Source organism: Megalops cyprinoides, chromosome 19 (assembly GCF_013368585.1).
Source record: "Megalops cyprinoides isolate fMegCyp1 chromosome 19, fMegCyp1.pri, whole genome shotgun sequence".
NCBI lineage: Eukaryota > Metazoa > Chordata > Actinopteri > Elopiformes > Megalopidae > Megalops > Megalops cyprinoides.
Genome location: NC_050601.1, coordinates 2,406,440 through 2,428,654, shown reverse-complemented (window position 1 = coordinate 2,428,654; position 22,215 = coordinate 2,406,440). Strand labels below are relative to the sequence as shown.

Below are 22,215 nucleotides of genomic sequence, written 5' to 3'. Positions count from 1 at the left end.
ATTACTGGGACCACAGCTATGATGTACCTGCACAGATACAGGTTTGAATCTTTTGCCTTCACAGTGTACTTTTGATAAGTTGTTAAGGAAGTATTGACATATGTTACATGCACACACAAAAAAAGAAATTTTCATTTTAGTTCCACATCTTTATGCCAGTGCTTGGCTTGGATCACAGCCACCAGATAATGTCATAGAGTGGTGATAACGATGTTTGGCGAGAACGCCTCTTTCAGACTCAATTGCTTTTCACAACTGATGCAGAAGGATTTAAAAAAATAGTCTAGGTTTTAGATCGTCAAATAAACATTATTTTCCTTCGAACTTCTCCTCATTGTAACCCGATGCCACAGTATCACCCGAACCCAATTTAATTTCCTCAGTCTGATACGCTCGCTAGGAGACGGCACGACGAAACGATTCCAGCCGCAGTTAATGCGTGATTAAACAATAAAAGTCCTATCCAGAACTGACCTGTGACTTCAGAGATCCCACAACTCTCGTGTTGGGCAATCTGGATAGCCATCAAACCCCTGATGTAATCTCCCAATATCCTTAATTGAGTAAAACAACGGCGGAAGTGTGGAGCGCTGACTGGCACACTATATCGTGTGTTCAAGTCCCGGCCTTCGAGAAAAGCATTTCACCTTGATTGCTTGTGTGAAACACCGGGAGCCAGGACCACAATCTCGCTCCTCCTTCTTGCCTGGCGCTGTTAGCATACCCACCCACTAATGCACTCACAGTGTAACTCATGTGTAGCTATTTCTGCATCCCCATCTCCGCCCTTTCTGTTGCTGCCGTAATTTCGTGGGATTGGGGGAGTCGACCTTCCCGTCGGTCTGCTGATCGTCGGTTTTAGACTCCAAATGCAAATACTACTCTTTTTTTCATTACATCTTTCCTCTTTCAGCCCCGTTTCAGACCGCAAACGAAGCACATTTAAAAGTTCCTGCACTTCATCTTTTTCGCATTCCTCTATCTTCTTGGCTCTGTCATGCATACCGTCTTGTTATAAATGTTCTCGAAGTCATACATTTTAGGCGCGGTCCGTGTACCTCGTGAAAAATGTGACTAAATAAGTGAAATTGTATAGGCTTAACAGATTTCCCCACATGAATCCAACTTCCAGCAAACAAATAGATAAGCAGATATCAATTATTGCACAATAAATATGACAGTGTCTCCTTTAGCGGTCCGACGAGCTTACCTGAGGGCGCGCGCGATGTACGTTCTGACGTTGTGAGCTGCAGGTGTGGGTCATGGTTTTTATACCCATCTATCACCTCTGTGATTTATTGACAAACACCTGATGGCCTCTAGGGTGACTGCTTAAAAAAGACGGAACTGATCACGGTGAATAAATCAAACCTATAAAAACGCCATCAGAGAGCTCACGTAAAACAAATAAATTACAAAAATAGAAAATAAATGTTATTGTAAATGCCGAACATGTTAAGAACACGCAGATAGCATACATGTATCAGTACATATTTCTGGTATATATGATAACATGGTATGATTCAAGGTTAACATTATGACACACATTACAGGGGCGAATGGTCATAATGAACGAATTTATGTCTGAACTATGCACGGAACCTTTACCACGTTTGCTTTTTAAAACGTTTAACGCTTGAAGAACTTTGACGTTTGTTTTTGTATATAAATATATTAATCTAAAATCACTAAGATTATTGATCGAACGAAAAGCAACCTTTCAGCAATATTCAGCTGTGACGTTCAGATTACTATTATTATTGTTAGTATTAGTTTGTTCATATTGTTACAGGGATGATGATGACAACAACGATGATTTATTTTAAATATTTAGGAGTGGTAGTTGTAGTAATAGTAGTAGTGTCATTGTCTTGCAGTAGACCCCTTCCAGGGAAACATTCATATTTCGAAAAGACGGTAAAAGGATACAGGCCACAAGCATCAGATATGATCTACAGTGAAAAAAACAAAACTTTAAAACATCATAAACATAGCCCTCTACACAGACAGTAAAGGTGGAAGACGGTGTGTTTTCTCGCACGTGGTATGCTGCTATTGTAAATGGTATAATACAGCAAAAATGAAATGTTGAAACACCATATGAACTGTATCAGTGTGTGAAATTGTCAAAGTAGGACAGACATATTTATCAGGGTACATTAAAATAACAGAGAGGGGTGCAGTGGTTATTCAGTTACTTTAGATATCTGTCTGCTGAAACACGTAAGCTGTAAACACATGCTTTATTGCCAGTATAATTTGTCGTTTGCGTCACTTTTAACTGGATACTAAAATGCAACATAGCTGTGTAAAACGCTCCACACCTACTAAATGGTGGTTATTGCGACATAATCACGTGGTTTTCTGTGTATCTACGATTTATTATTAAGCAAAGACCGATTTCTCGGAAAAAAGATGATTATTGAGAGATTCTTTTCTCTCGCGTTCATTTCCTGGATTGAGGCAATGCTGGATATTCCCAGACGACCACTGAAGTGTGTTTTTAAAAATTATGATTATAAAGGTGACGCCTCAGAATTTATCCAAATGTTTATAATGTTGCCCATCCTCTGCGCAGCTCCATGTTGAGAGGATGCTCTGTGCATGTTTTGGGGGTGTGAGCGCTGTGGCACAGGGATGGGCAACGAGCACAAAGCACATAAACGTACAGTTTCCGCCTTTACCAGATTTTAACGTCACTTTCTTATTATTCACTTTCGAAACGACTTATTACAGGAAACATTTCTCCTCGTGACCTGTTTAAGCACGCAAGGTGAGTTTTAATGTGACTGTTAGGACCCGGGGGAGCGACGCTCCTTCCCTAAACCCCTCCCCTACTGTCAAGCATCGCAGGTAGCCGTGGCAACAAGCAGGGCGCCGCGTTCGCCTCCTTTTAGCTGTCCGAACACAACGCCAACTCGGCCGAGGCTTTCCAGGCTCCGCTGCTCCCGGTCGGGGGCCCCGCTCTCCGGCACTTGGGGCCTGATGAACAAATTTAAGGTTCCTCTGCCACCATGAATGACAGGTACCACAGGGCGGCCCGGGACGGCTACCTGGACTTGCTAAAAGAGGCCACGCGGAAGGATTTGAACGCCCCGGACGAAGATGGAATGACTCCGACGTTATGGGCTGCCTACCACGGCAACCTCGAGGCGCTGCGCCTCATCGTAGGAAGAGGGTGAGTGGAGAGAGCTACGGTAGCTGTGCATTAATTCAACCAAGTGAAAATGACATACAGTAAATGCGCGTCCCCGTGGGTTCAAAGGTGTTCTAAAGTGCTCTCTCAGCAGGTGGATCAGACAGGTCCTGCCACCAGCTGTCAGTCATCTGAAAACCTTTGATAAGTAAGCCGTAGTGACAAAAGTTATGCCGTTATGCAGGCGACTGAACGCATAAACTGTGACAGGACATTTAGTGAGGCATATAAATGCAATTACCTACTTTGATAGGGATTTATACACAAAAACATGGTAATTGAGTGAAAAGATTTTGGCTTTATGAATGTAAGAGGTTGCATGAGCCGATGTTCTTTTCAAAACGTTACGGCTCGATTAACGAAGCGCAGCAATGCACAAATCTGTTTTTAAAATGCATCAGCGTGACACCAGTTCATACAGATGCTTTAAACTTACATAAATGAGAATGCTATTCTTACCCAGTTCTCAGCTTGAAACAAAGCAATATGTCATTGATACTGTCGGTTAAGCTTACCAACTGTATCTGGTTTGTAATTTGTCTCCAGACTGCAAGTCTGTAAGTATTTACAACTGTAGCATAACACAGTGTGACGAAGTAATGTTAAACCGTTGTTTACATAATTAGGTCAGTTCTTTGTAAGGTGACATAAAGAAGCCGTCAGCGTGCGCGTCTCGTAGTTGGTATGAAACGAGAGAACTGTGTGATCACTATCTACAGAAGAACACGACTGAGGTCTCTGGTGTGTATGCCATGTCTCGCTGTGCAGCGTCCTGTCTTCGGCAAATTATGTCACCCAGACCAGCGATGCGTCTTGCGCTTCGCCTCCAGGCCATTCTGTGCAGCGCCACTATTTACTCGCGCCACGCGGGTCTCTGTCATCTGAATTTTAATTGTAGGCGAAAATTAAAGTCGAAAGGTCACTTGCTGGGAGATTGATCCTTTTTCACTGCAGTAACGTTTCTGCCCCTGTACGAGGACTCACCATGGTGGATAAGAACGGCGCACGAATGAATATGTGTTCAGGGTGAGACAAATGCCCTTATACACTTTTACACTAATACACTTTAAATCAAACAGAAAAAAATGGAAAGGATAACAAACTAACAAAAAACACTGCTTACTACAGGTGTACAATGGACACTATTTTATGCCTTTATGCTGTTACCATTCTGCAAGAGCAAAGTGATTTAGCTGTATATGGCTGTACATTGACTCTCACAATCTCAGATGAATATGTACAGAGTCTTCACCTTCCTCTGTCCACCTTACGTTATGCACTGAATGCTGGGGCGTCCCCTCAGCTAAACGCAGCTCATCTGCAGCGTCCCCTCGGGGGGATCCCCCCGTTGTGGGTGACTCTGTTTACTTGGCCAGAAAGGCAGAAGGGGGGTCTTATTTACATTTACATTTATTCATTTTAGCAGACGTACATAGACGGCATTTATCCAAAGCGACGTACATAGGTTACAGTTCTTTACAATGTTATCCATTTATACAGCTGGATATTTACTGAGGCAATTGTGGGTTAAGTACCTTGCCCAAGGGTACAGCAACAGCATCCCAGCGGGGATCGAACCAGCAACCTTTCGGTTACGAGTCCTGCTCCTTAACCACTACGCTACACTGCAGGGAATCCCTGTTTCTTTGCCCTTTTTCTGGTGATCTTTCTTTCATACCAACAAGCCTCCTGCAGGTCAGGGCCTGAAATCCCTCTCAGTAAGCAGCTTGCATGCTGAGCTGTGGCTGTTTTAATGTATTGAATTTGTAGAGTTAAGATCTGCATGCATTTGTATACATTGGCCAAAGTTTTTATTCAGCCAATTAAAGTGTAGGATGATTAGATTTAGACACCGAGACAGCCTGCTTGCAAATATGCCCAGGAAACTGGGAAAGAGCCCAGCACTTTTCTGTAAGTGCCACAGCATCTTTAATGACCATAGTAAGTCAGGGCCTCGGTTTGATGTGTCACTTAAATGCGGCATCCCCTGCAAAACAGTGTCCTTATCATTACACAGGGGAAATAGATTTTACTTGAATCAGAGAGGAGACTGCCCCCTATTGGTGCATCAGAATCACTTCCAACAGAAGCCTGTTTTTTCCCATCCAAGTATTTACTAGGCCCAACCCTACTCAGCTTCAACCATGAGGCAAGGGGAGCTTACAGGGATATATGGCTGTTGGAAAAAATAATAATAACATTTATAAAAATGTCTAGAAATGTTTGAAGATGGCCTCTCATCCACATGCATTACCTACTCTTCAGCTGAATTTATAGGTATATGAAAGGTGTCAAACTACACTATTAGCAAGCACTATGGTTTTGGGCCTCATTTCAGATCTCTGTCTGAGTCTGATCTGTTGAAAGGCTGTTAGTTTGGAAAATATGAAAGATGGCCTCTTCCCTTCCCACTACCTGACTGGAAGTGTTAGTTGTTTATGACATCACCGTCACCTGATTGGGCCTCTTTTTTTCCTCTCGGTGCATTGGACTGCAATGTATTGAGTGGCACTGTTGTGTAGTGATAAGAGCTTTGTAGGAACCCAGCCTAGTGCCTTCATTAAGGTTGAGATCGCTTTGTCTGAGGGACTAACAAAAAGAGAAGGCACACAAAAGGCCTCTTTAGTGCCGTTTCTGTGTGAGCTGGTTTTTTCCATCCAGTCAGCGGAAGGAGGCCGTTTATAAATAGGTTAATTGGTGAGAGTGGTCAGGTTTTCTGTGTTCCTGAGGTACCCGGGTCTATAGTGTGAGCCGATGGTGAGGGCAGCGCTAACAGATAGCGACCATGGTCCGTGACTCCACACAAATGCTGCGCGCTCCACATTCCCTTCAGCCAATCACGTACGAGCACATAAAGACGTGAACCACTTCAGCAGGAAAAAAAAACTGCAGTAGGTCTACTGTGTACATAGCATTGTTTTGCACTGTACACTGATCACAATGGGGGCCTTTCAGCCTCCTTCTGAAAGAGCTTTGTTGGGACTGGGAGTTGCATGTAAGGTTATGTTTTGGTATGATAAGTCACAGCTCTTATCCCGATGGCCAGCTGTGTTCGCTATTGTTCGGATGTTTTCCCGTGACTCAGGGCTTCCATGTCCTGTTTGAGGTGCAGACACGTGAGGGCCGAGTGTGCCGAGATAGCTCAGCAGCCCGCGATCTGCCCTGATAGTGACGTTTCCGCCACCAGGACGTCCACGAGTGGAGCACCCCTCGCTCTTATCCGATCCGCAGTCAAGCGCGAACAGCTCCTTTCGCCCAGCTGTCTCACACACCCCGCCGAAACGTGGAGCTTTGAAACGGGCCCTTAGGGTCAGGACAACGTCGTCTCGCCGCACAGACCGCGCCCGTGAGGGCTGGGGAGAGCTGGGCGACTGCTCAGAACCGCAATGACAGCTTTATGCGAGACGTGATGTTCCGAGGAGCAAGTAAGGCGTGGTCTGGAGCAGAGGAGCAGGGACAGTGATAGGGACAACAAAAGGCCAGAGCGATGGATGAAGAGTGTCCCGCCTCCTCCTCCTCCATTTTGTTTGTGCCTAGAGAGCAGCATTAAGCCAGGCACCTTCTCCCGACTGTCGGCTGTCGGTGGGTGTCAGTGTAGGGTAGTGATAAGCAGCAGGGCTCGTAACCGAATGGTTTCAGGTTCAGTTTCCCACAGGGGCACTGCTGCTGTACCATTGGGCAAGGTGCTTAACCCAGAGCTGCCTCAGTAGATATCCTGTATAAATGGTTAACATGCAAACAATTGTAGCCTGTGTAAGTCGCTCTGGATAAGAGCGTCTGCTAAATGACAACACTAACAGTACGTGTGACCCACACATAGTCTGCCACTGTTTATGGTCATCTGTTGTAGAGAGTAGAGAGTAGAGAGTATTTATCAGAGATTGACAGTAGACCTTGACTGTACCACTGGATCCGACTGCCGGGTGTGTGTATCCCCAGCTGAAGTGTTCTGTTTTCAGCCATGGTGTTTCCATCTCAGACACCCCCAGATAAGAGCAGGCGTAAAGGTGTGTGAGAATGCGGGGCAGGCCTTTCTACAGAGCCCTTTTATTTGATTTTGCCATAAACCTCGTGAAAAAAAGAAGTGCCAAGTTTCAGCCTATTCGTGGAAAGCCCAGCAGAGGGGTGAACTCAAGAACTGATTTGGGTTCAGTGTAAACCTTTTTTCACATACTTGCACTGAGTGGTGTTACAGCTGATTAAGCTGTTCCTGGATCAGCTGCAGGGAGCAGAAAGTCCCTACATTGGTGTGTGAGACAGAGGCAGACGTAACCAAGGCTAGTGGAGAAGTGGGAGTAGTAGTTTTAGATTATTAGGTTTAAGTATTTAACCCAACAGTTTCTAGAGCTGTATAAGGGAGTGCTATGCAAAATGTACACTGTGTTAATCATGCAGGATAAGGCTGTCTTTAAAGAAAATTCAGTAATAATAAAATAATTAAATTTGTTCAAAGATGCTTCTTTGGCACCTACTTGCCTCTGAGATTTATTACATTGCATGATGTCACACAGTTATCACTTATTGTGAAGTCACAGAAGGAGCACTTGGTGTCACAGAGAGAGTACTTGGTGTGATGTCACAGAGGGAGCACTTTGTATGATGTCACAGAGGGAGCACTGTGAGGTGTCAGAGAGAGAGAGAGCACTTGGTGTGATGTCACAGAGGGAGCACTTCAGTCAGGCAGGGTGGTCAGAGCAGTAATAGTGCCAGAAATAACCGTAAAATATGCATCTTCCACAGTAGCACTGCACATATGGTTTAAAAACAAGCTCTTATTCCGCTTCATTTCTTATTTTATAATATAATAACTGTACTACAACAGGAGTTTATCAATGCTAGGGCGTTTTTGAAACCGATTTTTGCTATTAAATGTTCATTTTAATTTGTATACGTGACATTGCAAGTTACATTCAAGATTCTTAATTTTAGAGCAGAAGAATTAACAAGCTAAAAAAAAACAGCAATGAAGCGCAAGAGGTGCATATGCCGCATACTCCAATTACATTGATTGTCGTGCATTTACATACACAGTGGTTTGCACATCAGGAACAGTTCCTCTAAGTTTGAGCATGCTGAAGTTACCCAAAATCACTCCCTCAAGAAATGGGATGACCCAGAGGATAACAGCCAGATCACTTCCACCTCTTGTTGCAGGAGCAGAAGGCCAGTGGAGCTGTTTGGAATGCAGCCAGGGGTGTTTGTTTGCGGAACAGCTGCAGGGGGGTTATGGGAAATGTAGTCCCTCCACAGTGTCTGTCTGTGGTGCCTCTCGGTTCGATAGAGAGAAGAGGATTAAATCAAGGCTCGGGGTGAGGAGCGGGCACAGGTGTTCATCCCGGCTCTGGCGGCTCCTCGCCTGGCGGCCGGCTTTTCGGCTTTTCAGCGGGGTGAATCTCGCAGGTCTCCCCATCAATAATGCACCACTGTCACTGCGTTAGCCTGTCAAATATTTATCACCGGGTCTAAGCCTGCGGCGGGGCGGTGCTACACCACACAGGCCCTTACCGCTGACCTCAGGAGAGTGATGTCACTTCCTGTAAAGGCTACTTCAGATAGGAATGAATGTAGGCCAATAGTTGGCAAAAGGAGATGGGGGCTATCTGGTCTGTTATATTATTTTTTTCATGAACAGACATAGTCCGAGCCGTTTCCCCCTGGTTCTACATGCAGACTCTCGATCAGCTATTGGAAAACAGCCTTTAAGTCCTGAACCAGTCAGAGAGCAGGAGGGCGGGGCATGTGCTTCCGCATACAAGGCATTGCAATTACGACACTGGCTTCAGCATTTACTGCCCAGCAGTGAAGGGGAGCCGCTGTCCACACTTCTTAGAGTGCACAAGAACGGCTGTGAAATTCTCAGGGTGTGTGCTGCATGTAGATGCATGATCGCACTTGCATCTGTTCATGCAAGATTTGTGAGGGGCCACAAATGGCATCATGTTCTCTGAGCCGCTGGCCAGTCTGCCATTCCTAACTCTGTATCCACATTAAAATTTTTCATAATGCATGCATTAACCCCACTGAGTAGTGAGGGAACCCGGGGTCCTGCTGGAGGGCTGTCAGATATTTGCATTTACATTGTCATTTAGCAGGCACTCTAATCCAGAGTAATTTATGTAGGTTACAGGTGTGTTTTACATGTTATCCTTTTATACAATATGCATACATAGATATTACAATTGTGGGTTAAGTGTCTTGCCCAAGGCTCCAACAGCAGTGCCCCTAGTGGGGAATCAGACCAGCAATATTTTGGTTAGGAGCCCTGCTCCTTACCACTATGCTAAAATACCACTGCTACACTGTATCTCAATTCATCATCTCACCAGGAACAGGATCTTAATCAACGCCTCATGTGCCCACAGCGCCGTCATCACCATCACTGTCTGAGTTTGTGGCAAATCTTAATTACCTGCTAACCCAGTGCCAGTGGATGAATCAGCACTGACTGTCTGCTGTCTGAATGAAAAAACATGTGATGTATGTCTGATTAATGTGCTGATATCTGCATTAATAAGCATGCGCTTTCCTGCGGCGGGTTATCTGAAGCAATGAGAAGAGAGCTGGATGATTGGCAGTGGGATGTGACAGAGGCGACAGTATATGTGGGATAAATATGACAGTCTTCTGCTTGTCGACTAAGCATCGGGTCAGAGCAGCCGCTGCACAGATCCATTTGGACAGGTACTGTGCAGATCCACAGATCTTTATATCATCTGGATGATGCTTAGATGCATCCGTTTGATATAAAGATTAGAGGGTTTGTGCAGCGCGTGCTGTCTATGCACGGCCCCATGCAGGCAAGAGTCACCGACTCACTCACACCAGGGAAAGCTGTTTCCCTGGTGACATCACAGAGTGGGGGCGGGGCCAGTCGCTGACGCGCAGCCTGACTTCCTGAGTCAGGCGTAACCCAATCGGTCTTCCCTGAAACGCGATGCTCCGGGGAGGGGGTCGTGTTGCACATCGACCGCCGTGACAGACCGGGTAACCCAAAGCACCCATGGGGGGGGGTGGGGGGGGGGAAGGGGGGGGGCGACAGTGCTAGGGGTCAGAAGCTGGTGACAGGAGAGGACCCTGCATTACTGCCCACCACACACACACACACACACACATATTCACACACACACACACACACACACATGTACGCACACACACACACACGTACGCATGCGTGCACGCACACACACACGTACACACACACACACACACACACTCACACACACACACATATTCACACACACATATTCACACACACACACACACATATTCACACACACACGTACGCACGCACACACACACACACACACACACACACACACACGTACGTACGTACGCACGCACGCATGCACACACACACACACACACACACACATACACACACACACACGCCACACTCAATGAGATGACCCATCCATGTTCATATGCATCCTGTGGTATAGTGTTTCTCAGCCCTGGTCAGTACTGTGTGTGCTGGTCTTCACCTCAGCTGAGCTTGCAGGCTGAAGAGTTTTCTCTCTGTCCTGAAGGCCCTCTGCTCACTGTACACCGTAAATGCATGCCTTCAGCTTCTTCCTGTTCATTTCACCATCTGCTGCTGGGTTCCGCCAGCTTAAGGTGACAGGACCCGAAACATTCTGTAGAAGATTGATGAATTATTCATATCCTTCTGATGAGGACCTCACAGTCGAAAGGTCGGCGCGGAAAACATAATCAAAAAATTATGGCCTGTCTAAGCGGGTGCGGTTATTTTTAGTTTTGCCATGAAGGGCAGTGAAGTCCCTGCGGACCTTCATCCAGGTCTGTGTTGCTGTGCTGATGCTCTCCCCTAGAGTCTCACCTGGTGTAACCAAAGACTTCAGCAGGAATTCAGTATTCTGTTACATCATGTGTACTCAAAGATCATAGTTTGTTGAGTGTTGGGGTTGCCAGATCACCATAGACTTCCCCCCATTTTTCAGGGGGGATCCGGACAAGTGCGACATCTGGGGGAACACGCCACTCCACCTGGCGGCCGCCAACGGGCACCTGAACTGCCTGTCCTTCCTGGTGTCGTTCGGTGCCAACGTGTGGTGCCTGGACAACGATTTCCACACGCCGCTGGACATGGCGGCCACCAAGAGCCACATGGACTGCGTGCGCTACCTGGACTCCATCGCCGCCAAGCAGACGGCGCTCAACCCCAAGCTGGTGGGCAAGCTGAAGGACCGAGCCTTCCGCGCCGCCGAGCGCCGCATCAAGGACTGCGCCAAGATGCAGCGCAAGCACCACCGGCGCATGGAGCGGCGCTACCAGCGCGAGGCGTCCGAGGCCTCCGTCTCCGACGCCATGAGCTTCTCCAGCTACACTAGCAGCACCCTCAGCCGCAAGCTGCCCCTGCCGCACCGCGGCACTGCCACCATCAGCGTGCCATACTCTCAGGTCACTTCCTGAGGACATCACGTCACTTCCTCTGGACCCGACACCGCTTTCTGTAGACCTGACATCACTTCCTCTGGACCTGACACTGCTTTCTGTAGACCTGACATCACTTCCTCTGGACCTGACACCGCTTTCTGTAGACCTGACATCACTTCCTCTGGACCCGACACCGCTTTCTGTAGACCTGACATCATTTCCTCTGGACCTGACACTGCTTTCTGTAGACCTGACACCACTTCCTGTATATCTGACACCACTTCCTGTGACGCTGGCCGCTTTCAGTCACTGGCCACTCCTGATATACCTTACTCGATCCGCATTGTGGCCTTTGTGAAAGATTTCTCCAGTTATATTACATTATTATATTATTACATTATTGTTTTTCAGCAGACACTCTAATCCAGGGCGACTAACATAATTTACAGTTTCATCCATTTGTACAGTGGAATGTTTATTGAGGCAATTCTGTATTAAGTACCTTGCCCAAGGGTACAGCAGCAGTGCCCCAGCGGGGAATCAAACCACTGACCTTTCAGTTATGAGCCCTGCGCCTAACCACTACGCCACACTGCTTCCTGGTCCTGTTACAACTATCTGAGTATGCTGCTTAGATCTGTTACTAAAAGCACTATAATGGTGTGGTGGCACTGTGGTATAGTGGTAAGGAGCAGGGCTTGGTGTGAAAAGACTGCTGGTTCAGTTCAAGTCTGATTCCGCACTGGGGCACTCCAGCTGTACCCTTGGGCCATCTACTTAACCCACAGTTGCCTCAATAAATATCCAGCTGTATAAACAGGTAGCATGTAAAATCATTGCCTATGTAAGTTGCTCTGGATAAGAATGCCTGCTAAAAATGTTGATAATGTAAATATTACACTACTCTGTCCACATGGTTAGTGTACAAAGCAGCCTGACTACACACAGACATACACACAGTACATAGTGTTCTGCAAATGTGACATGGTTCACACTCAGTGTGTTTAACCAGCACATTTTGTCCATAGTCTGTCCTAAAGTCTGAATTCTTTCTGTTGTGCTGTGTGCGTGGAGGGTTTGACGCTGGAGCTGACACTCCTGTGGTCCTCGTCCCTCCAGGCCACCCTGCACGCCACCGCCAGGGGCAAAACCAAGATCCAGAAGAAGCTGGAGAAGAAGAAGCAGGGCGACGGGACCTTCAAGATCTACGAGGACGGGAGGAAGAGCGTGCGCTCGCTGTCGGGCCTGCAGCTGGGCAACGACGTCATGTTCCTGAAGCAGGGCACCTACGTCAGCCCGCGGGAGCGTCCGGGCCAGCGGCGCAACATCCGCGACATGTTCCCCCGGGACGAGGACGCGGTGTCGCGCGCCCTGAGCGAGCCGGGCCTGCACGCGGCGGCGGGGGGGCCGGGGGGCGACGCGGCGTTCTCCGAGGTCAGCGCCGACTCGGGCCGCGACTCGCTCTTCAACCGGCCGGGTCTGGGCACCATGGTGTTCCGCCGCAACTACGTGAGCGGCGGGCTGTTCGGGCTGGGGGGGCGGGACGAGGGCAGCGTGGCGGGCAGCGACGTGCTGGAGCGGGCGGCCAGCGTGCGTCTGCGCAGCCGGCTGCGGCGGTCCCCCAGCCTGGACGACAGCATCGGCAGCGCTGCCAGCCTGCGGGAGCGAAACGAGCGGGAGCTGCCCTGGGAGGAGGCGGAACTGGGCCTGGACGACGACGACGAGCCCGACACCGCGCCGCTCGAGGTCTTCCTGGCCGCGCAGAGCATGAACGAGTTCGTCCCCATCTTCCGCAGGGAGAAGATCGACCTGGAGGCGCTGCTGCTCTGCTCCGACCTCGACCTCAAGAGCATCCACATCCCCCTGGGCCCCCGAAAGAAGATTCTGGACGCCTGCAAGCGCCGGCTGGAGACTATGGAGGAGCCCGACGGCATCGAGGATACAGAGCTGTGAGTGGAGGCCGCCTCTCGGATCGGATTAATACGCTGTTGTGTCAAAGCTTTGGTGTGAAATTGGTGCAAAAGCATGCATCATGTAAGTTAATACTTCCAAATCCAAAATGCTAAATCTCAAATCTGGAAGCGAATTATGAACATGACGTTAACTTGCCAATTCTGTTCTGATTTTATCTTAATTCCACTTGCGAATAATACTAGGTGCAGTAAGTACTAATGTCCACTAGGTGGCCTCAGAAATCTGTGAAGAGTCACAGTACTGAGCTTCCTTGTGTATCTGTACCTGAGCATGTAGTATGACATCAATGACTTTTAGGACTTTTAGTAAACTTGTAAATTTATTAAGTTTCGATCTACGTTTTCAAAGTGTCATTGAACCCTTCCACACTGGTATAATATTCATAAAACACCAGTTTCATATTCATATGAAATTTGATAGAGGCAACAAATTAGAACACAAGAACAGTAAAAATGTATTGTCCTCATACAGCTGAACCATTCTTATTTGATATAAATATTTCTATATTTGCTTTATGTTATCCATTTTATGTCCCTGTGTGCACCATGTTATGTATTGAGAAACTACACCCCCTGGTGGCCGGACATCTGTATGACATGAAAGTGGATTCAGTAATGAAGCTGTGTCGCTGTTTGTCTGTTGTGTGTGTTCTGATTTGCAGATAGCACAGGAACTGATGCATGGTGGGTGATATTCCGACACGTGGGCCGGCCCAAGGGGAGGAGCCTGTTCATGGGAGTGACGTTGCCAACGGCGATTCTGCTGGGCTGGGCACAGGGTCCAGCTGCCCGGTGCTGACCGGGGTGGAGGTCCGACGAGGGTCAAGCTGGTTCTGCTTGCCGCACTGCTGCCAAGGCCCCCATTCCAGCCATCAGAGAGGAGATTAATCTAAAAAAAAGCAGAATAATACCAGTGTGTTGCTTAAAATCCTGTTCCTGAAGACATGCTGAATTGAGATGCACAGTAGCAGTGGCAGTCTAGCATAGTGATAAGGAGCAGGGCTGGTAACTGCAAGGTTGCTGGTTCGACTCCCCACCAGGTCACTGCCGCTGTACCCTTGGGAAAGGTACTTAACCCAGAATTGCCTCAGTAACTATCCAGCTGTATAAATGGATGACATGTAGAAATTGTGACCTACGTAAGTCGCTCTGGATAAGAACGTCTGCTAAATGTGAGAGCTGAAACAGGCAGGAAGTTCTGAGCGGGTGGGCAGTGTGTTGAGCTGAAGTGTCCCCCCGGTTGGCGCCTTTGGACCGGATCACCACTCACCTCTACCTCTCCAGCATCACTGCCCTTTGCCCCTGTGGGGAAATTTGTGCACGCCCCCACACGCCTGTGCTACAGGAGCCTGCCACGCTGGGGATTTCAGTCTCTTTATACGTTCATGTACATGTTTTATTGTTTATTAGATATACCTGTACAGTTTTTTTTTTTTTTGGTTATTCTACCAAGCCATGGGTCTGGGTCAACGCCCGGAAGACTCGTTTTATTGCAGGGAGATGTTTACACTTTTAGGAGCTCTGGAGGAGAGCGTGTTGGCTGTGTGTGGGGGGTGGGGGTGGGGGTGGGGGGGGGGGGGGGGGGGGGGTGCTCCCAGCATTCCCCTCTGCCTACCCAAAGCCCCCTCTCGCCACCGTTAGTGGGGTTTCCACAGGAAGCCGACCGGCGCTCTTGCTTGGACCAGCATTATCAGATCTGTTTGCGTACATCAGGCCAAACCCAGTTTAGGCCTGAGACAGATGAGAGGGGAGATCGTTTTCTTCACCTCCAGCTGATCCAGGCTGTCCGCACACCCTTCTCATATTAGCGGGAACTACTTATTTTGTTTTAATTGTTGTATTGTTCTTGACTTACTTTGTCAGTACTGCATACGAACGTTTTCCCGAGAAAAGCCTCAGCTCTGCCTTCATGGATTTGAGCAAATGGATTCCGCGCAAAGGGAGAAGGGGGTGTTTTTAGCTGTAGCTCAAACTGCTACGAATTCAACACTCACATCCAGCGACGATGCACTGGTCCAGCCGACCGTCTCGGTCTCTTACAGCTGCTTGCTCTCTGAGTAGGCGTGACTCCTGTCACTCTGTTGTTGCGAATGCAGAGCTTTACCTTTGAATGTTCGTATGTATGCCTCTAGCTTGTGCTGTTTCCCTTACAGTGCCCTTCTCCCCTCCCTCCGCCTGCTGGCCTTGTGTATGTATATATTTATATATGTGTATATATATATATGTATATGTATATTTTTATGTAAGGTAATATGAAATGTGTCATTTGGTCTTCCATGTTTAGAGTATTTTTCATTTATAATGTATAGCTTTGGGATGATTGACAGGAGAGATGTTTTATAGTGCACACTCAGAATGATAATTTAAAACTCTGGCCATGATGTCTTATGCTTGAAGACCCATCTTTGAAAATAAGCCTTTGGTATATTAAAAAGATGTATGTCCGCAAATGTGTATCTTGTTTTGTTTTTTTTTTTCTTTTTTGTTTGTCAGTTTCGCCTCCTAAAAACTCCCTTCTGGTGTGACTGTAGATATGCTTTTCAGTTAAAGAGAAACAAAATGCTGAGATCCACAGGGATTCCTCCCAAACACACCTGCACGGTCACCGTGTGTTCTGAAGTAACTGGTCACTATGCACATGTGTTATTGCACCTTGCACGTGTGACCGCCCTCTGCTGCTGAGAGCCGGTACTGCGCACTGCGTTTGTGTGTTTCCTTTCCGTGCATCGCGTGGCACGGGTGGCAAGGAAACCCAGGGAACCTTTCTTGTCTTTCCTCTCTCTCTCTCTTTCTTTCTCTCTCTCTCTCTCCTTCTCTCTCTCTCTCTCTTTTTCTCTTCTCACTCAGGTGCCGTTTGCTTTCAGACTTTTACAGTATCACTCCCCACCCTGTCTCTAACAGAAACGGTGCCAGTGCAACCCCAGGTTCCCGTCCTCACTCCCCACCCTGTGTCCCACACTCCCGTCCTGGCACCAGAGAGCGTGTGCTCTCCTCCTAACACGGGTTAGGAGGAGAAGCAAGGAGAAGAAATGTGTGAGAGAGGAGGAGAGCGGGGTATACAGTATACATGAGGTGTTCTGCAGCAGAGAGAAGAGAAGAATTACCTCGCCAGCTGTCCGTACGTGTGTGTGTGTGTGAGAGAGAGAGACAGAGAGAGAGAGAGAGAGAGAGAGAGAGTAAGAGAGTGACAGATGGACAAGAACGCAGAACTGGATCGTCGTCCTTAGAAATTGTTGTGGGATAGGCGAATAGTTTGGGGGCGCTGGTGCGATGTGCGTGAAGTGCTGTCTCTGCAAAAACCCTTTCTCCTGAATCTTGAATTTTTATCTCTCTCCCTCTATCCCACCCTCCCTCACTGTCTCGCCCCATACCCCGCTCCCACCCACCTTTCTGTCTGCCGCGGTGTGCCTGAAGTTTTCCTGCAATACGGCCGAGGTGCACACAGAAGCGGATTCGGCATGACGAGCGTGCCGGACACCGGGAAGGAAGGGCGCCCGGACTGCGATTCCGCGGGGACGGGCTGCGCCAGCGGGGCAGAGGCGGATGACAGGGAGTCTCTGATGATGGAGCTCACACGCCTGGTGCAGCGGGTGGTGAGGGAGAGCAGCTGGTGGGAGAAGCGGGGGATCGACTGCGCCATCCTGGCCGCGGCATTCCTCTCCCTGCCCGCAGGTAAGAGCACATGCGACCCCCCTCTCAAAGACAGCTGGCACGTCACACTCGGACGACTCTGTGAGAAACTCTTCTTGGGGTGGGACTTTTTTGATGTGCTGAAGTTAGAATACCTTTGGGAATCCGTCAGTGCAAGTTTTTTTCCGTGATTTGTCATTTCATGGTTTAATCGTTTGGGCAATGATTGGCTTGTAAAATAGAACTGGGTATGTGAACTCGATGTTTATGTTTTGTGCTAAAAACTTTATCGATATTGCTTTTTCATGTGACATGTCTTTATCGATCGTGTAGATCAATTCAAGTACGCGTGTACGCAATCAATATTTTTTCTTGTCAAGTTTTGTTTTTCGGAGAAAAAAAATGTATGAGGTTAAAGTTCTGTACTCCCAATAATCAAGCCTGCCTGACTTCAGCAGAACGTTTAAAACTACTGTGACCGGTTGTGTGTCTTGTTGTGTCTGGATGCGTCTGGAACAGTTAATATGGCATGTCAAAGATGCTGAAGCGGAATTAGCTTATTTCCAGGCGTGGTCTGCGATCGCCGCTGTTCCCTCTTCAGTAGCGCTGCAAGGCGAGAGGGGCTGCGGTTCTCCGCCGGTCCCGCTCTGCGCTTCTCTGCCCTCTGAAATGATGACATCATTATTTTCCTCTCCGGAAAAACAATAGAATATTAAAACATCTATAGCTGAAAATATTAATAACAGTAAATTAAACTTAGAAACTCAACTCAAATCCTCTAACGCCCAGCTGTCGAAGTAAGCGGGTGCCGGGCGATGGGGATAAAACTGTCAGCGCGTCTTTCGGTTGTGCAATAGCGGCCGCCCTCCAAGCGGTGTCCGTACGCTAGCGTGAGAGACAGAGTACGGTTTCAGCTTTGAAACCCACACCTGCTGCACGCCTCTGGCGGCTCGGTCGGGTGGAGAGGGGGGGGCGGGGGTCGTGTTTGCTCATGGTGTTCCTCCCAGTCATCTGATAGTGTGAACACTACACGCTGTCATAAAGGCCAGCTGCTCAGGCCTGTGTGTGTGTGTGTTTGTGTGTGTGTGTGTCTGTGTCTGTGTGTCTGTGTTTGTGTGTGTGTGTCTGTGTTTGTGTGTGTGTGTGTGTGTGTGTGTTGAAGGGTCATGGATTCAGAATGCATATGTGCCAACAGCTTGAATTCCAGGAGGCATTGGAAGCCAAAACAATAAGTTCACAAACAGCACAAAAGTACACAAAAGTAAACATCGTGAAAAGTGCACAAGAGAAGCTCAGGGTGCCAAGTGGAAAATGTTTACAGACATTATTATTTTCTTTAACTTGATGATCACTGCGCTTGCCAAACTCATTATATAATATTTAGAATTTTTCTGAAGCATTAGGATGAAGTTAATGCTGTACAAAATACTCAGTGCTATTTTTACCTGGTTCAGTCCTGTTGGTCAAAATTTGTTACTGGTACCTCTCTGCCCTCTGTGTCCCTCTTTCTCTCTGGTCTCCCCTGACCCACCCTGTCTGCACCCCCCCCGCCCCACACATACACAAACACACAAACACACACACACACACACACACACACACACACGGACACACAAACTCCCACACACTATTCACCCTAAAACTATCCCCCTTCTGCCAATCTGGCCCCTCTCTCTTTTCTCCTTCTTCCCCGTAAACCTCATCCTCCTACCCCTCTTCTTTTTGCTCTCCTTTAATCCCTCCATCCGTCACCCTGGCCCCTCCAGCCTTTCTGTTGCTGGGTTCGTCTCAGGCCCTGCTGGTTGCACTTGGGGTGCTGGTCATGGGGACCGCTCACGCTGTCATCACCTTCAAGGGGACGCATCTGGCCAGCCACGGGGCGCTAAGCGAGTCCCAGGCTTGGGACGAGGTCTGGGCCGTGTTCTTCATCGAGGTGAGAGATAAGGCCACACACACACACACACACACAAACACTCATGCCAAAGCATATGCCCATCCCTTCATAATACCAGCTGCAATCCCTGCTAGGAATTCAGGGGCATCACAGAGCCCTCCCACTCTTCCCCGTGACACAATATCAAGTGTCACGAAATATTAGCGTGATAGAGACCGGTGTTAGGCAGACTACAGGCACGGCTATCTTTATCCTCTCTGCTACACCAATGCCACTTCCATGCTGACCAGCACAGCAGAAACCTGCCTCATTCTATTCTGTAGATCCTGTCAGGTAAACTTCTAAACCTCTCAGTGTAGCACTGGAAAAATAACCTAAACCTCTCAGTGTAGCACTGGGAAAATAACCTAAACATGTCAGTGTAGCACTGTGAAAATAACCTAAACCTCTCAGTGTAGCACTGGGAAAATAACCTAAACATGTCAGTGTAGCACTGTGAAAATGACCTAAACCTCTCAGTGCAACACTGGTTATCCTGTAGTGAAGGGATCAGGGCTGTCTCTGGAGCCCTCTCTCCCATTCTGACAGATGGGACGTCACTGAACCAGTCCAGATATGAACAAACAGAGGAGAACACCCTTGAGCAGAACCATATAAGCCTGTAACGAGGCATTCACGCCAACCTGGCAACCTGTCAAGCACACTGCTGCTTCCTTTAATCTGCAATCTTTAAATATTTCTGTGTAAATCCGTAAAAGGTGGGCTCAGGCCGGCCAAGACTGTTTCCCTGACAACATGTCCTGAGACCGACAGCTCCCGCAGAGAAACAAGGAGAAATGAACTGGCCGCTGTTTGCCTCAAATGTTGAGTTGGATGATAAATGCTTGCATACTGTATGTATGTGTGAATTTAATTACATTGGAGATACTGTGACATGAAGTGGGCAGAAGTTATTAAGGGCCGTTATTTCCTACACTAGTGGTTCCAGCCCTTTCCCAGCTCAGAACACCCCCCCCGCAATTGGGCACATCTAGCAACTGTGCAACTGCCGTGGGAGTTAGGAATCTTTGGACCTGTTGGAGTTAGGAGTCTTTGGGGCTGTGGGAGTTAGAAATCTAGGAGTCTTTGTTTGGGTGGAAACTGTGTTGAGGAAACTCGCAGCCAATTAGAGAGTGCTTCTGTGTAACGTATGACCTTGTTCTGGATGGGAAGCTGGATGGTGCTTTGACGTGTGCTCTGGACTGGACCAATCTTTTGGATTTTGCCTGGTTTGATTTTGTTTGTCTGGGTTTTGTCACCTGGTGCATTCACCACGGGAACTGCATTCGCTGTGGTTTGGGTGACATTACTGCACACATTCTGCCACCTTGGGGTGTGGCCTTTATTGTGAGACGTGTCCAGTGCTAAGCCATCTGCAGAAAGTGGTTATAGTTGTCTCACGGCCTGTATCAATCTGTCCGTACATCATCTAGACATATCTGATTTACCATCTGTCTGTCTCACTGATCGTCTGTCTGTCTGCCTGCCTGTTAGTCTGTCTGTCTGTTTGACTGACCGCTTGTCTGTCTGTCTGTCTGCCTGCCTGTTAGTCTGTCTGTCTGTTTGACTGACTGCCTGTCTGTCTGTCTGTCTGTCTGCCTGCCTGTTAGTCTGTCTGTCTGTTTGACTGACTGCCTGTCTGTCTGTCTGTCTGCCTGCCTGTTAGTCTGTCTGTCTGTCTGACTGACCGCCTGTCTGTCTGTCTGCCTGCCTGTTAGTCTGTCTGTCTGTTTGACTGACCGCATGTCTGTCTGTCTGTCTGTCTGTCTGCCTGCCTGTTAGTCTGTCTGTCTGTTTGACCGCCTGTCTGTCTGTCTGTCTGCCTGCCTGTTAGTCTGTCTGTCTGTTTGACTGACCGCCTGTCTGTCTGTCTGCCTGCCTGTTAGTCTGTCTGTCTGTTTGACTGACTGCCTGTCTGTCTACCTGTCTGTTTGCCTGTCTGTCTGTCTGTTTGACTGACCGCCTGTCTGTCTGTCTGCCGGCCTGTTAGTCTGTCTGTCTGTCTGACTGACCGCCTGTCTGTCTGTCCTTCCCAGGTGTGCGGGTCCTTTACCGCCCGGGTGGGTGTGCACGCCCACATTAAGATGCACCACGCCCACACGAACATCCTAGGCCTGGGCGACTCCAGCACCTGGAAGATCCCCTTCCTCCCCCGGAGCGTGTACCTCTTCCTCGCCCCGCTGGGCGTGCCCATCATCACCCCGCTGGTGGCCCTAAGTATGGGACGGGGGGACGGGGCGCGGGGGGGGGGGGTTCGACCGGGGGCAGGGTTTTCAGGCCAATGCAAAAACAGTGGAGACAGGGATGCTTTCATCAATAAGTAGCTCAGCTTTGCTTGTCACTGGGATGGCACAGTGGTAAGGTAAGGAGAGAGCTGCGGGTTTGATTCCCAGGTGCTACGCTGCCGCTGTAGGTACGAGCAAGGGAGTCTGTGTGAGCTGCCTCAGTAATTACCTGTCTGAATATTCGTGATACGTAAATTGTGAGCTGCAGTGGTAGCTCTGGAGAAGAACTACTGCTGTGTGAACATGTAATTTAAAGTGCGTAATATGGCTGTAAGTGCAGATGTAGAGGTTCGGGTTGAGTACCTCACTAATGAGCACAGCGGTTTAGCACTGTTGTGAAGCAGCAAGCATGTCAGTAAGCTTGAACTCTGTACACTTCCGTCCAGCAAAACCTACAAGCGTGCTGGCAAACCCACCAGACTTTATGCTGCTAATCAATGTAAGTGATGTATATTTCAGTCAGGCTGGTTAATCATTGGCCCATTTTAAATGGTTGTTTAAGCACGTGAGTGTATTGACAGTCCAAGTAAACAATGTACCCTCTGTGTGGTGGAGTATGTGTGTGTTATGTAGTATACAGTGACCTCTCTCTCCCTGTGTGTGCGTGTGTATGTCTGCGTGTATTATGAAGTGTGTGTGCGTGTGTGTGTGTGTGTGTGTATGTGTGTGTGGTATACACTGACCCCTCTCTCTCTCTGTGCAGGTCACTTGCGGGGGCACTCTCTGGCCCACGCTCTGCGCACAGTTCTGATGGTTTCGTTGGGTCTGTACTCGCAGTACTGGCTGCTCATCCATGTGTCTGGG

General features: G+C 48.3%; 2 protein-coding genes across 2 annotated transcripts in view; both read left to right on the top strand.

Annotated features, from left to right (window-relative positions):
• The first annotated feature begins 2,986 nt into the window (after positions 1 to 2,986).
• ush1ga (Usher syndrome 1Ga (autosomal recessive)) lies at positions 2,987 to 13,543 on the top strand. Its single transcript, XM_036553490.1, has 3 exons — positions 2,987 to 3,178; positions 11,155 to 11,614; positions 12,710 to 13,543. Exons 1-3 carry the CDS (start codon positions 3,015 to 3,017, stop codon positions 13,541 to 13,543), a joined length of 1,458 nt encoding a protein of 485 aa, XP_036409383.1. The 5' UTR covers positions 2,987 to 3,014.
• Positions 13,544 to 16,753: 3,210 nt separating this feature from the next.
• LOC118794799 (fatty acid desaturase 6-like) overlaps positions 16,754 to 22,215 on the top strand; it is a 9,748-nt gene continuing 4,286 nt past the window's right edge. The window contains exons 1-4 of the mRNA XM_036553065.1: positions 16,754 to 17,235; positions 18,960 to 19,126; positions 21,163 to 21,343; positions 22,115 to 22,215. The exon at positions 22,115 to 22,215 is cut by the window's right edge and continues 87 nt beyond it. Of these exons, the coding sequence (XP_036408958.1) occupies positions 17,022 to 17,235; positions 18,960 to 19,126; positions 21,163 to 21,343; positions 22,115 to 22,215 (663 nt within the window). The 5' untranslated portion in view covers positions 16,754 to 17,021. The remainder of the gene's footprint in view (positions 17,236 to 18,959; positions 19,127 to 21,162; positions 21,344 to 22,114) is intronic.

Bases quoted from the DNA above. Each gene is read 5' to 3' on its own strand.
- ush1ga (XM_036553490.1), top strand. From the start codon at position 3,015: ATGAATGACAGGTACCACAGGGCGGCCCGGGACGGCTACCTGGACTTG. The intron at 3,179-11,154 runs GTGAGTGGAGAG...CCCATTTTTCAG, and splicing joins CGCCTCATCGTAGGAAGAGG to GGGGGATCCGGACAAGTGCG. The intron at 11,615-12,709 runs GTCACTTCCTGA...TCGTCCCTCCAG, and splicing joins TCAGCGTGCCATACTCTCAG to GCCACCCTGCACGCCACCGC.